Here is a 14205-nt window from a genome sequence, read left to right as displayed (position 1 = left end):
CACAGCGCAGTGTAGCCACTGCGTTAAGTGGATCTAACTACATCGACTTCAGTTACGTTAGTCACGTAACTGAAGTTGTGTAAGCTGGATCGATTTACTGCGATAGTGTAGACCAGGCCTGACAGCCAGCCCTGAGAGTGGCTACTGGTGGATACACTTTTCTGAGTGCCAATGTGAAGTCTCTCCTCCACAGCTAGTGAGGGAATAAATGATTGCCCCTGAGGAATGAAAGGCCAGTGGACAAATCAGGGGGAAGAAGGATGGAGGGAGTCCTGGTCACGGACAAGACTTTCAGCTCAACGTGGTGTCTAGAGCCCTGATACACACAGACGTGGGGCTGGCAATGCTTTGAACCAGCAGTCACTGAACTGCACGGCTGATCTGCTGTGAAAAGGATGTCAGGCTGGAGGATGCAGCTGAAAGGAGCGCTGCTGCCTACCTGCCCGTGGATCTCGTTAGCTGCCTCTGTGGCTGCTTAAATTGAATAAATAAAAATAAATTAATGGAGATATCCTATCTCCTAGAACTGGAAGGGACCTTGAAAGGTCATCAAGTCCAGCCCCCTGCCTTCACTAGCAGGACCAAGTACTGATTTTTGCCCCAGATCCCTAAGTGGCCCCCTCAAGGATTGAACTCACAACCCTGCGTTTAGCAGGCCAATGCTCAAACCACTGAGTACTGCGCTCTTCTCGACGGCTGGCGACAGCACTTGGGAAAGGCCAGAGAATCCACGGTGGCAGCGTGAAGGCAGCCCTTGCACAAGGCCAGCGAACGTCAATCTCTCAATCCCCTCTGAAACTTGCCTAGTGTCTGGATTTCATTACAAAGGTGAAGCTCAAGGAGGACCTTGCTGATAGGCGGGAGGCTCCTTGGTAGTGAATCCAGGCCCTGTATTAAACGATCCACAGTTTTACATCGTAATCATGTGACGCTAGCAGCTCGGCATGGTTTCAAAATGAAACTAGGTGAACCCCCCTGGTTTGGACTCTGTTTCACACTGAGATCTGGGGTCACTGGAACCTGCAACTCAGAGCCAAGCACAGGAGACATGGATCCTGTGCAAATAAAAACAGAAGCAACTGGTGGTAAAGATCTCTGCAATAAGAAACTGCTGCGAGTCTGTTCGTCCGCTAGGGTAGTGAGCATGATATACGGACCTAGACAGGCAGAACTTTAGCCAGCTCTGTCTAGAAGGGGCTGCTTGGATAACAGTCACCGGAAATACCTTTAATTGCAAAGTCTGGGGGTGTTTGATCCAGGGATCTCTATACATCTCCATACCTCCTGGGATTTGGTCTGGCCCCATCTCTGTATTGAGGCATCTATGTATTTAGGCTTGTGGAAGATGCTCATCGCAATTCTATCAGAGCGCTGGTCTTATTATTAGCACAGTGTCTAGGACCCACGGGCACAGCCCTGGGCTAGGTGCTGATGCTGTACAATCACAGGACAAAGAGATGGTCCCTGCCCCTATGAGCTTACAATCTACGCACCTCCCTTTACCCTAACCCTAACCCTACCTTTAACCTTTACTCCCGGGTTCACCCCTTTACACTTCTATACCAGTCTATGGTACCAAATTCGTGGCCACGTCGAATTTCACACCCGGCCAGCACCAATCACAGGTTCACAAAGAGAGTCAGGAGAGAACTCAGATCCTCCAGCTCCACAAGCACAATCCCCTAACATAAGAAGACTCTCCACTGGCTGTTGGAAGTACAGGGCTTCTGACATACAGTTCAGCCGTCCTGACGCCATCCAGTAGAAGGCAGTGGTCACACAGACACACTAGCCAGTACATTACAACATGAAGCCCTGGAGGCAAACTGTTCCGCAGCTGCAGTTCTAAGAGCTGCTTTCTCTCCTCCAGCCCTCGGCCAACAAGAGCAGAGATTCAAATTCATAGTCTCTGGGTCAGCGTGGACATTTAACATGCAGAAAATACCCTGAGTGTGACTGGTTTTAACCGCGCTGCACACACCTCTTGGGAGCAAGGCTGCAGGGCCAAAATGCCACTTGGATCCCAGCTCCCTCGAACTCCATGCGGAGAAATATTTTTACAAATCTCCATTTACTGCACTAAGACCAAAGCTCTATTAAACACCTCGGGAAATTGGCAGCCGTGGAAAGCCTGTTCTAGGTACATATTGCTTCCCATTGTAGTGCCGTAATGCTATAGCCACCTGGGGCTCACCACCCACTTCCTCCCACCTTTCTGCAATGCAAATGCAGCTTTGTGTGCCAGCAGCAATTACCTCCATGGCACCAAAGAGCTGGCCACCAGACGGCTAAGCAGGGCTGCGGCACGGTTACCAAAGCAATCCATCCCCGTGAGTCCTCCCAGCAGTGGGACAGCAGAGAGTTCTGATGTCACTCCTTCAAACCCTGGTTACTGACAGCTGTCTCATAGACTCATAGATTTTAAGGTCAGAAGGGACCATTATGATTTTCTAGTCTGACCTCCTGCCAGGGCCGGCTCCAGGCACCAGCCCAGTAAGCAGGTGCTTGGGGCGGCCAAGGGGAAGGGGCGACACGTCGGGTTCTTTGGCGGCGGGTCCCTCGGTCCCTCTCAGAGGGAAGGACCTGCCGCCGAAGAAGAAAGCGGCGCGGTGGAGCTGCCGCCGATCACGAGCGCGGCTGCCCCCCCCCCCCCCCCCCGCTTCTTGGGGTGGTAAAAACCCTGGAACCGGCCCTGCCTCCTGCACAAGGCAGGTCAGAGAATCTCACCCACCCACTCCTGTAACAAACCCCTAACCTATGTCTGAGTTACTGAAGTCCTCAAATCGTGGTTTAAAGACCTCAAGGTGCAGAGAATCCTCCAGCAAGTGATCAGTGCCCCATGCTGCAGAGGAAGTTGAAAACTCCCCAGGGCCTCTGCCAATCTGCCCTGGAGGAAAATTCCTTTCCGACCCCAAATATGGCGATCAGTTAAACCCTGAGCATGTGGGCAAGACTCACCAGCCAGCACCCAGGAAAGAATTCTCTGTAGTAACTCAGATCCCACCCCATCTAACATCCCATCACAGGCCATCGGGCATATTTACCGCTAATAGTCAAAGACCAATTAATTGCCAAAATTAGGCTATCCCATCATACCATCCCCTCCATAAACTTATCAAGCTTAGTCTTGAAGCCAGATATGTCTTTTGCCCCCACTATTCCTCTTGGAAGGCTGTTCCAGAACTTCGCTCCTCTGATGGTTAGAAACCGTCATCTAATTTCAAGTCTAAACTTCCTGATGGTCAGTTTATATCCATTTGTTCTTGTGTCCACATTGGTACTGAGCTTAAATAATTCCTCTCCCTCCCTGGTATTTATCCCTCTGATATATTTAGAGAGAGCAATCATAGCTCCCCTTAGCCTTCTTTTGGTTAGGCCATCTGGCGGCTGCTAAAGGGGGCCGACGGGAGAGAATTTGGATGGGTCTCCCCGCTGTTCCCAGGCGACAATTGTCCACAGCCCAAAAACACAGTTGGTCGGTGCTAACGGGCAAGTCTCAAGAGAGCCCCTGGACTGGATGGGCCATGTAGACTGACCTGCCCTTTCACGCCCCAAGGTGGCCTTTCCGGGCCAGGGGTGCTGGCCCATTGGTGGAGCGCTGTAGGGGACACTTGCAGAGCTCTGGCCTGTGATGCACCAGTTCTGCAAATCCTGCTGGGAATTTCGTCTTCCAGACCCGACAGTCCGGCACCCCTCTTCTGTTCAGTTCTGGGGCTGTGGTTCCTCCCTTCGCTGAAGGTGTGGGGCCTCTTGTTACCCACCTCCCTCGGGATTTAAATAGACCAGCCCCTCCCATCGTCGCTGGAAGGTGCTCCTTACAAACAGCTCTCGCTCTAAGGTCTAGATAGATCTAATCCTTTCCCAGACCCTTAGGCTCTTCCCAGCTTCCCCCCAGCTCAGTGACTGGCTCGTCTGATCGGTTGCTCGCTGCAATGCCTTAGCTATTAGCGCCCAACCCCTTGGTGGGATGGGGGAACAGTGCAGTCAGGGATTTCTCGGGTGACCTTGCCCCTCTTTCCTCTGCAAAGGGACCTTTACCCTGCAAAGATTTACTGAGCCATCCTGGTTTGGTTCCCCTCGGCAGCGCTGGCCCACCCAGGTACCCGTCAGACTGCCAGGAGCCCCTGTGCTTGCTACTGTCGGAAGCCCTGATGAACGCCTGTGACCCAGCAAGGCACAGGGAGCGTGGCAAGGGCGCTCGGCATTCCCAAGAGGCTCCGGGGAATCTCCTCTTGCACGGAATTCGAGACACGCAGAAAAGCAAAGAGCCCTGCTATGGACAAGTGCAGTGAACTCATCTCTAAACCCTTCCAGCTCAGGACCCCTGAGCCATCCTACAGAGAGAAACGGGCCAGATCCTGATGCCCTTGGTTCGGGGTTTATTTGTTTGTCCTCAAGCAGATTCCCCTTTGGAGATGGGGTAGAGATCTGGGAAGGCTCTTGTGATCCGGCCCCATAACACACGTAGAAACCATGCAAAAAAGAGGCACAGACAGTCTGTCTACATGGGGAGAAAGAACCTTTCTTCAATGGGGTGAGCCCAGTCAGCCGAACGGGACCAGACTCCCTCCTTAACAGCTGTGTAGACACAGTTCAACACCTTCCAAGTCAGGTCAGCTGGCTGGGCTGTGGCCCAAGCTCCCACCCCAGCTAGTACAACTGGAAAGGCATTAAACCGCATCTACACAGGCATCCAAGGGACCGCGCAGCCCTGCTCAGCTGACTCAACTGGAAAAGGCGCCTTTTTGCCTGTGTAGACAGGCCAGGGAGGTCAAAGGTCAATTCTCAGCTGGGTGAAGCACCTGTGAGTCTTACTGACATCAATGGACCTGCGAGGACGCGACATCCTTCCAAACCAGCTTGCAAACGCCTGACCCGAAAGCAATGAAAGTGGGACTCAAACTCAGCTCCCTGACTTCACACCAGTGAACCACACCTCCCTCAGCAAGCCCGCACCAAGCCGACTCAGGTACCGTCTTCAGAGAGGGAAAAGGCCTATTGGCCTAGTTCAAAAAAGAACTAGATAAATTCATGGAGGACAGGTCTATCAATGGCTATTAGTCAGGATGGGCAGGGATGGTGTCCCTAGCCTGTTTGCCAGAAGCTAGGAATGGGTGACAGGGGATGGATCACTTCATGATTACCTGTTCTGTTCATTCCCTCTGGGGCACCTGGCATTGGCCACTGTCGGATGACAGGATACTGGGCAAGATGGGCCTTTGGTCTGACCCAGTATGGCCGTTCTTATGATCACCCAGCCTGTCCCCCACTAATGCAGGATCGCTCCCTTCGGAGTGTCCCTGGGGGTTCTGTCCAAGCCGAATGTGACCAACTCTACAAACAGGAATTCCATCAGCTCCCCCGGAATTCACGGGGTGACCGACCTCACTGCATCCAACTTACACCTCTTCCCAACTGCCCAGCCGATCTGCATTGCCCCACAGACGGCTTCACGGCATTCCTCTCAGAGCCTACAGGCCAGTGGGGACAGTGAGCGCCTGGACAGCCCTGGCGGGCTGCCGGGTCGCTCTGGAAATGCGGCCGTGCCCTTGCAGCGCGCTGGCCCCGCCCCGCCTCACCTTGACAAGCAGCTCATAGCGTGGGATCCTCTGCACAGGCTTGATCATCAGGTCCGACAGCGCCTGCTTCTCTTTGTTCTCCCGCATGCTTTGCTGCAGAACCGTGGGGAAGGGAGGAGAAAGGGGGTTCTCGTCAGAAATGAGATTAAGCGGCTGCGTGGTTTACTCCACGGCTCACAGGGACAGAACACCGCACGGGTCATGGCTGAGAACATAACCAGATTCCGTAAGGCATTCCCACAGACCTCCAGAGCATCCAGCGTTATCATCACTAGCAGCAACAGCCCCACATCTCCCCACTGCAGGGGTCTTATGCTTTCCCCTGAGCATCTGGTTCTGGTCATTGTCACTGGACTGGATGGACCTCAGATCGGATCCAGTTCCTATGGTCTGAGGCTCAGGACGAGCTACAATCAATCCCAGACCATGCACAAAACCACAGCTACATGGAGACTGCAGAGACAGCATCAAGATCTAGTCCCTTGGGAATTCCCAGGCTAGAAACTCAGGCTTATCTCCACCACTGAAGACTGAACCAAGGAGGCGTGGCCAAATGGCTTGGGGGTGTGGCCAGCCCCTCTCCCCCACTCCGAGCCTGCTAGCATGCCTGAGCCTGGCCCACAGAGGCATGATGCCTCAGAGCTGATCTGCTACATGTCCACAAGCCCTGTGTGCAGAGAACAGCCAGGGCATAATCTGGCTCGTACGGGGATCTCAGTGCGAATGCTGAATGAGCCCGGTTACTCCCGTGGTGCCAGGCTAGTGCCAGCAGCACAGGACTGGGGCGTTGGAGCAGGAGAAGCTGGACGGGAAGGAAGAAAGTTCTTATTCAGACACAAGAGGCAAGACGCTCAGCTGGTGTAAAAGGGTGTAGCGCCAATAAAGTCAATGGAGTGATACTAATTCACATCAGCTGAGGATCTGGAGTGACACCGATTCACACCAGCAGACGATGTAGAGTGACACCAATTCACACCAGCTGAGGAGCTGGCCCAAATATCTGCAATAAAAGAATCAGGAATATGGAAAAATCCTGGCCAGATAAATGCAAATTTGTTCCCTCCAACGTTTTCTTTCCCACTCCCCTCGCCCCTACCAGAGTGCTCCAGCATGATGCCCCTTGATCCCCGGTCAGTGGAGGGACGAGTCTGGCCGTTCATCTCTGGACATGCGCAGACTGTACCTACTGAGCTGCAGAACCAAATCAGCTGCCCCTGCCGGGATAGCAACCTACCTCCAGGAACTTCATAAAGGCCGGCCTGGCTTCCTTGGCTACTCTCACGGCATCCTTGGCGTTGAGGAAGTTATCGATGTATGCGGAATAAATGCTCACCAGGATGTCCTTGGAAAACTGGGGGAGCAAAACAGAGAGACCAATGAGGGGAGGGGTCTTCCAGACCGAGAGAGAGGCTTTCTCTGAGCACGTCATACAGAGAAAACCAGGGAACAAAACCACACGAGTAACCCTGGGGTTGGGAAAGGGCTGGAGAAGCAGCAGAGTCCCCGCCTTTGACTCTGGGCGTGGCCGACTGTCTGTGCCCTGCTTCACCCAGGCTTCCCATTAATCTGGGGACCTGGTCACCAGAGTTTGGTTTTGAACGTAAAGCTTAACAGTAAAGCCAAGTATTCACTGCAGCTGTGAACCGGGGGAGTTTCTGCGGGGCTGAGCTAGAGCCGTGGGTCTCAACCAGGGGTCCGGGGCCCCATGGGGGGCCGTGAGCAGGTTTCAGGGGGTCCTCCAAGCAGGGCCAGCGTTAGACTCGCTGGGGCCCAGGGTAGAAAGCTGAAGTCGCACTGCATGGGGCTGAAACCTGGGCCCTGAGCCCTGTCACCTGGGGCGGAAGTCAAAGACTAAGTTTTTGTGGGGGCCCCTATGGCGTGGGACCCCAGGCAACTGCCCGGCTTGCTACCCCCTAACGCCAGCCTGGCTTTCATATGCAGAAAACCAGTTGTTGTGGCACAGGTGGGCCGGGGAGTTTTTATAGCATGTTGAGGGGGCCTCAGAAAGAAAAAGGTTGAGAACCCCTGAGCTAAAGCATGTCCTCTGAAGACCTGGTTTGTTTTCTAAAAGGACAGGGTAGATGGCCTTCCTCAACAATAGAGTGTGTGTGTGCGCGCATAGATGCCGACTTCCCCTCTGCCCAGTGCGTGCTCAACCCCCCCCCCGCCCCTAGCCCTACCTCTTCTCGCCCCTCCGCCTCCCTCACCCCGCCCCCATTCCACCCCTTCCCCAAAGTCCCTGCCCTCCTCCTGCTCCCATTTCACCCCCTTCCCCCAAGTCCCCGCCCCTACCCCACCTCTTCTCTGCCCCCTCCCCTGAGCATGCTGCGTCCCTGCTCCTCCCCTTCCCTCCGGAAAGACCTAAGTGCCACCAAATAGCTGTTAGGCGGCGGGGGGTGGGGGAAGGTGCTGGGAGGGAGGGGGAGGAGCGGGGACGCAGCACGCTCAGTGGGGGGAGAAGGAGGCAGGAGGAGCTTGGCTGCCGGTGGGTGTGGAGCACCTGCTGATTTTTCCCCATGGGTGCTCCAGCCGCGGAGCACCCCCGGGGGGGGGAGGGGGAGAGAGAGAGAGAGAGAGTGTGTGTGTGTGTGTGTGTGTGTCTGTGTGTGTGTGTGTGTGTGTGTGAGTGAGTGAGAGAGAGAGAGAGAGTGACCGAGGAGCTTCCTGCTGCATTCGCCTGGGCCTGCCTTCAGTGAAGCATGAATGTGAGTTTAAAGACTGCTTGGAAGAATGGATGAATCGATTCCTAACCAGGGGCGACGGAAGCTCCCTAAAAATGGAGGGGCCACCAGTGCCCGAAACGTGGCTCTGACCCCCACACCGCCTCTTCCCCAAGGCCCCACCCGCACCTCGCCTCTTTCCCCGAGGCCCTGCCCCTACGGCGCCTCTTCCCCTGAGGCCTCGCATCGGCTCTTCCCCCAGACCCTGCTCCTGCGCTGCCTCTTCCCCCCAGGTCCCGCCCCTATCCTGCTTCTCCCCCCAGGTCCCGCTCCCACGCTGCCTCTCCCACCAGGCCCCGCCCCCGCGCTGGCTCTACCCCCCAGGTCCCGCTCCCACACCACCTCTTCCCCCAGGCCCTGCCCCCACACTGGCTCTTCCCCCAGACACTGCTCCCGCGCTGCCTCTTCCCCCCAGGTCCCGCCCCCCCACTGCTTCTCCTCCCAGGTCCCGCCCCCACGCTGCCTCTCCCCCCCAGACCCTGCCCCCGCTCCGGCTCTTCCTCCAGACCCTGCTCCCACATGATCTCTTCCCCCAGGTCCCACCCCCACACTGCTTCTCCCCCCAGGCCCCACCCCCACACTGCTTCTCCCCCCAGGCCCCGCGCCCGCACCACCTCTTCCTCCAGGCCCTGCTCCCACACCACCTCTTCCCCCCCAAGATACCCCTCTCCACTCGCTCCTCTTTGCCCCCCATCGCTCGCCCTTACAACTGGTATAAAGTGGTGGGGCCATGGCCCCTAGACCCCTGTTCCGGCACCCCTGTTCCTAACCCAATCCTACTTGTTGGCTCACTCAACGGACACTTTGTTAGATCGTTGCTGTGTTTTGCCAGGTAGATAATTAATAACATTGTCAATCTCTCTCTCCCACACACATGCGCAAAGCCTGTGCCATCCAACTGTCAGCTGTTTCCAACCTGGCTTCCCTTTGTCTTTCAGAACCTCATCGCTTCTATTAACCAAGCTGGCATGTGTAATCACAGAATCAACTGTGCTTTAGAAGTTCTGTGTTTGTACAGCACCTGGCACAACGGGGTCCTGGTCTGTGAGTGGGGCTGGTAGGCACTGTGATAATATAGATAACTAATAATAATAATACAGGGACCGCAGCCCCTGGTCCAGCAGGAAAGGCGGCGGCAGGGCTAGTGGAAGCATTTGGAAAGGCAGGGTTTCTGACCCAAAAGCCTGGCTTGGGTATCTAGCCGTCCCCAGGAAGGAGGGTCTCGTGGTTAAGGTAGAGGAATTGGACTCAGAAGACTTGGCTCCTATTTCTGGCTTTGCCACCGGCTTCCTGTGTGACTTGGGTGAGTCACTTAGGACCAACTGCTGCAGCCCACAGAAGGAACACAATGCAGTGGATCAGGCAGCGTCATCTCTAGGGCTTTTTCCTCCCCCTTCTTTACCCTGACCCTCCAGCAGGAACAATGGATGACTAGAGGGGTATCGTCCAATAACAGTCTCCTTTCCCACAGGATACAGTGATGAACGTCACATAATTCTATGTGGAGCAGACGAACACTGAGCATCAGAGGCCGCTGCCAACCCCTGAACCAGTGAGCGACAGCTGCCGGTACTCAGCAGTGATGCCAGAGGGGGCGCATTGCCAGAGCTGGATTAGCACAGGGCACCGTGGGCCAGGACTGATGTACATTAGCAGAGCTCCGTGGGAGCTGAGGACTGGAAGATGGACTCAGATACTACAGTGACGGGGCCATAACTAGACAGAACAGCAGGTTGCATGTCAAGTTTGAGGTGCAGTGGCAGAGTTGGGGGCAGGATGGCACAGGGTAGGATTGGGGTGCAGTGGCAGAGTTGGGGGCAGGACGGCACAGGGTAGGATTGGGGTGCACTGACACAGCTGAGGTGGAGGATGGCACCAGATTAGATTGGGGTGCAGTGGCAGACCGGGCGCAGGATGACACAGAGTAGGATTGGGGTGCAGTGGCAGACTGGGCGCATGAGGCACAGGGTAGGATTCGGGTGCAGTGTCAGACTGGGTGCAGGATGGCACAGGGTAGGATTGGGGTGCAGTGGCAGATTTGGGGGCAGGATGGCCCAGGGTAGGATTGGGGCGCAGTGTCAGACTAGGTGCAAGATGGCACAGGGTAGGATTGGGGTGCAGTGGCAGAGTTGGGGGCAGCATGGCACAGGGTAGGATTGGGGTGCAGTGGCAGAGTTGGGGGCAGCATGGCACAGGGTAGGATTAGGGTGCAGTGGCAGAGCTGGGGGCAGCATGGCACAGGGTGGGATTGGGGTGCAGTGGCAGAGTTGGGGGCAGGATGGCACAGGGTAGGATTGGGGTGCAGTAGCAGACCGGGGGCAGGATGGCACAGGGTAAGATTGGGGTGTATTGACATAGCTGAGGTGGACGATGGCACAGGGTAGGATTAGGGTGCAGTGGCAGAGTTGGGGGCAGGACGGCACAGGGTAGGATTGGGGTGTATTGACATAGCTGAGGTGGACGATGGCACAGGGTGGGATTGGGGTGCAGCAGCAGAGCTGGGTGTTTTCCAGCCCCCCCCACATTGAAGATGCTGCATCTGTTCAGTACATTTCTAAGGAAATTACTTGCGGGGGAAGACCTGCCGCTCCGAGCTGGCTCCATCACAGGGGAGGGGAAAGCAGCCATTCCACAAGCCCAGCACTCCTGATGCAGGGTTCTGGATCACACCCAGACTGTTTGGTCCTCTAGAACCGATGAGCAAATCCCACCCACTGCTCAGTTCCCCATTCCACTGCTGCATTGTGATACAATAGAGGGTGTGAGTCAGAGATCAGAGATCACTCAAACATCTAATCTGAGCTGCATAACACAGGCCACAGGATTTTCCTGAACCGATTCATGCATCACATCCAATACCGGTAGCTGAACTAGAACATACATTTTAAGAAACATCCAACTTTGATTTGAAGATTTCCAGTGACAGAGGAGCCACCATGACCCTTGGTAAATTGTACCAGGAGTTAATTACCCTCAGTGTTCAAAATTAGCATCTGATTTCCATTCTGAATTTGGCTAGCTTCAAAGGCCAGCCAATGGATTGTGTTTGTCTTTGTCTCCTAGATTGAAAAGGCCAGTATCTTCTGTTTGACTTTTGTTGCCAGTAACTGTATGATCTCATTTTGAATTGTTTTTCCAAGGTAGTGGTTAGTGGTGACTCTTCTTAGATGCTCCTGGAGTACAGTATCAAACTCAGCCATCAGCGCCACAATTTTAAGGAAGTTTCCATTGTTTGGCACATACAGCTGATCTGAAGTGCCATGCAATGCTAGGTTTTGGGTAGCAAGCATTCTCACAATGGCAATGAGCCTTTTCAGAACATTTTGCCAGTAAAGAGACTCTGATGCAATCGTCTCTTGATGCTGATCATCTATGGTGGCCTTTAACCTTAGTCTCATCTCAAGCTCTTTCCACCTATGGAATGCTCTCTGGTGATTTGCTGCCTTCTCATGGCATGCCAGATTTCTAGTCAGATTTTTCCAGTCCTTTGTTCCTGTAGAACTCAATGTGGCTGGAACATTAGACTGGAAGAGTTTGCAACAAAAACAGTATGCAGCATTCTGGGTTTTTGAGTACATAAGCCATGGCCTCTCCACTTTGTCACCATCGTGGATTTCACGCCAGTAATGTGTTGGATGGAAACTTCTATTTTCATTGTCTGTGGGGAACATGAAGTTTTTCACTTGCTGTGGCCGTGCAGTAGAAGAAAGTCCCTCGGCTACTGCTCAAGTGGGTCCACAGTCCTAGACCATCTAGACATAAGGAACGAAACGCAGCAGCAGCTGTTATATGCGCCTCCACCACACTCTTCTCTGATCTGCACTTTTCTTCAGGACTGTGCATGGTTACATCCATTTGAGATGGAGATATGGATGCTGCAGTAGCTGCCAGGTCACCTGCACTCTGACTAACTGGAAGATCAGGCATCTCCTCACCACTCTCATCCTCACTGGGGCCAGAGGGCTCACCGTGAACATTTGTGTCTATGTATCTCAGGAGAGCTCCTTCCTGCTTAGATAGAAACGCTTCCTTTGCTTTCTTTCTTTTTCTAAATGCTGCCCCAGAGGGGTGTTTTCTTCTTTCACTCATGACTGCTGTTCTGTGCCAGCTATAGTGGCTCTCAACACTCAGTTGAAGGGGACAAATAAGCAGGCTGGTAGCAGGGCCTGAGTGAGGGAAGATATCAGCATCCTACAGGCCTAACTGGCTCCTACTACTTCAGCTGACTGCCTGTTCTCCTCAAGTGGGTTCAGGGAAGCAGCAGGAAACAGGAAGCTCCCTGAGAAGCTAGTGTTAATCAGTCCAGGCTCCTGGGGGTGCTAGAGAGGTATATAAGAGGCTCCTCCTCTCTCTCCCTGCAGCTCCTGCTGCTTTCTGTTATTCCCTCTCCCCTTTTCTCCTGCCTGCCTGTTATGTCTCTTGTGCCCTCCTTCCTCCAGCACCGCACTCCACCATCTCTGTGCATCTCGAGCAGAGAGAATACAGATGTACCAGCAGCAGACACAATTTTCTACACTCTGGGTCCTAGTGGCACCCCCCCCCACAGTCTGGCACCTGAGGCGGCCACCTCAGTTTGCCTCATGGTAAGGGCAGCCCCGACTCTTAGTCCGATCAGGGACCGTAGGGGGCATAGATCAGCATACCTTGAGGAGACTGAAATCAATGCGGGGGATGGGTTCTAGTCCCACAAACCAAATATAGAGGGGAACAAAGTGGGGGAATGGCCAGATGCCTCAAACTGATCCAGTGTTACCCGAGGGCAGGGGAATAGAAAATATGGGTAACGAACCACCAGTCTTAAGAAGGTCCCAGAGGGCTAGTAAGGGTGTACCGCCTGTTAAACTTAGAGATGCCCGATACTGGTTCTATGTAGTGTTTTAATGAATATTAGCACCTATCGTATAAAGAAGTGGACATGGAACGTTAAATATGTTCAATGTTCTTTTGTTAATTGTTAATGTTTTTTATATAACACGATGCGGATGAATATTGTTGGTATGGGACCTGGATGGTGCTGGTGTGAACATTCTGGCTGTGGCAGAATTTTAGCAAAGGGGAATGTAAGAGGACTGTTGGCCCCTTACTGCAACTTTGCGGGGTTTTTGGTTGGCTAGCTCCGAGTACCAAAAGAAAGGGGAAGGGCCGATGAGAAATCAAGACCCTGAGACTGATAGTCCCCAGGGCCAATGGAGAGAGGCCAACTAGGGTGACCAGATGTCCCGATTTTATAGGGACAGTCCCGATTTTGGGGTCTTTTTCTTATATAGGCTCCTATTACCTCCCACTCCCGATTTTTCACACTTGCTGGCTGGTCACCCTAAGGTCAGCCTGATTGACAGAGCAGACAGGCCAATGAGGGAGTCAAGAGCACGGGGTCCCCCACCTCTGTGTGAGCTGGAGCTTCCTGGGCAGAGCTAAGGTGAGAGCAGCAGCCGGGGCCGGAGGAGCAGCAGCAGCGCTGAGGCAGAGAGGAGCTGGAGCTGAGGCTGGAGCAGTCCGAAGCCAGGTGCTATGAGCAGTTGGGGAACGCAAGAGGGGACCTTGGGCAGCGGGCCCAGTGCAGGGAGACACCCCCAGCCAAGCGGTATGGCAGGCTGGACTCGAAGGGGGATCGTAACCCTGACAGGGTGGGGGTGACACTGGAAAGAAGGGTCCTGCCACCTAGAGCCTGAGGGTGTGTGGCCACCACCAGAGCAAGTGTCCAACCCGCGGCGTCCCTGCAGCACAGCCAGGCCTGGGCAGGAGGCCTGGGACGTGTGAGGAACAGACTGTGAACTGCCCTTACAGAGATGCTGGTTGTGATGTGCCCGTGCCACAGAGCGGGGTGACGTGTTTTCCTTTAACCTTTCCCATTTTTTTAAATTGGTTGTTGTTTAATAAATTGCATTTGCTTTGAACGATATGCA

The 14205-nt window shown here is 54.2% G+C and overlaps 1 protein-coding gene across 1 annotated transcript in view; it reads right to left on the bottom strand.

The window, feature by feature from the left end:
- Nucleotides 1-14205, bottom strand: part of ARHGEF17 (Rho guanine nucleotide exchange factor 17) — a 249337-nt gene that overhangs the window by 51093 nt on the left and 184039 nt on the right. Inside the window, exons 4-5 of the mRNA XM_034779747.1 lie at nt 6814-6930; nt 5580-5672 (exon numbers count right to left, since the gene is read on the bottom strand). Coding sequence (XP_034635638.1) covers nt 5580-5672; nt 6814-6930 — 210 coding nt within the window. The remainder of the gene's footprint in view (nt 1-5579; nt 5673-6813; nt 6931-14205) is intronic.

This window comes from Trachemys scripta, chromosome 1, assembly GCF_013100865.1.
Source record: "Trachemys scripta elegans isolate TJP31775 chromosome 1, CAS_Tse_1.0, whole genome shotgun sequence".
Classification (NCBI taxonomy): domain Eukaryota; kingdom Metazoa; phylum Chordata; order Testudines; family Emydidae; genus Trachemys; species Trachemys scripta.
The sequence above is the reverse complement of the archived record's forward strand: the minus strand, read 5'-3'. Positions and strand labels throughout refer to the sequence as shown.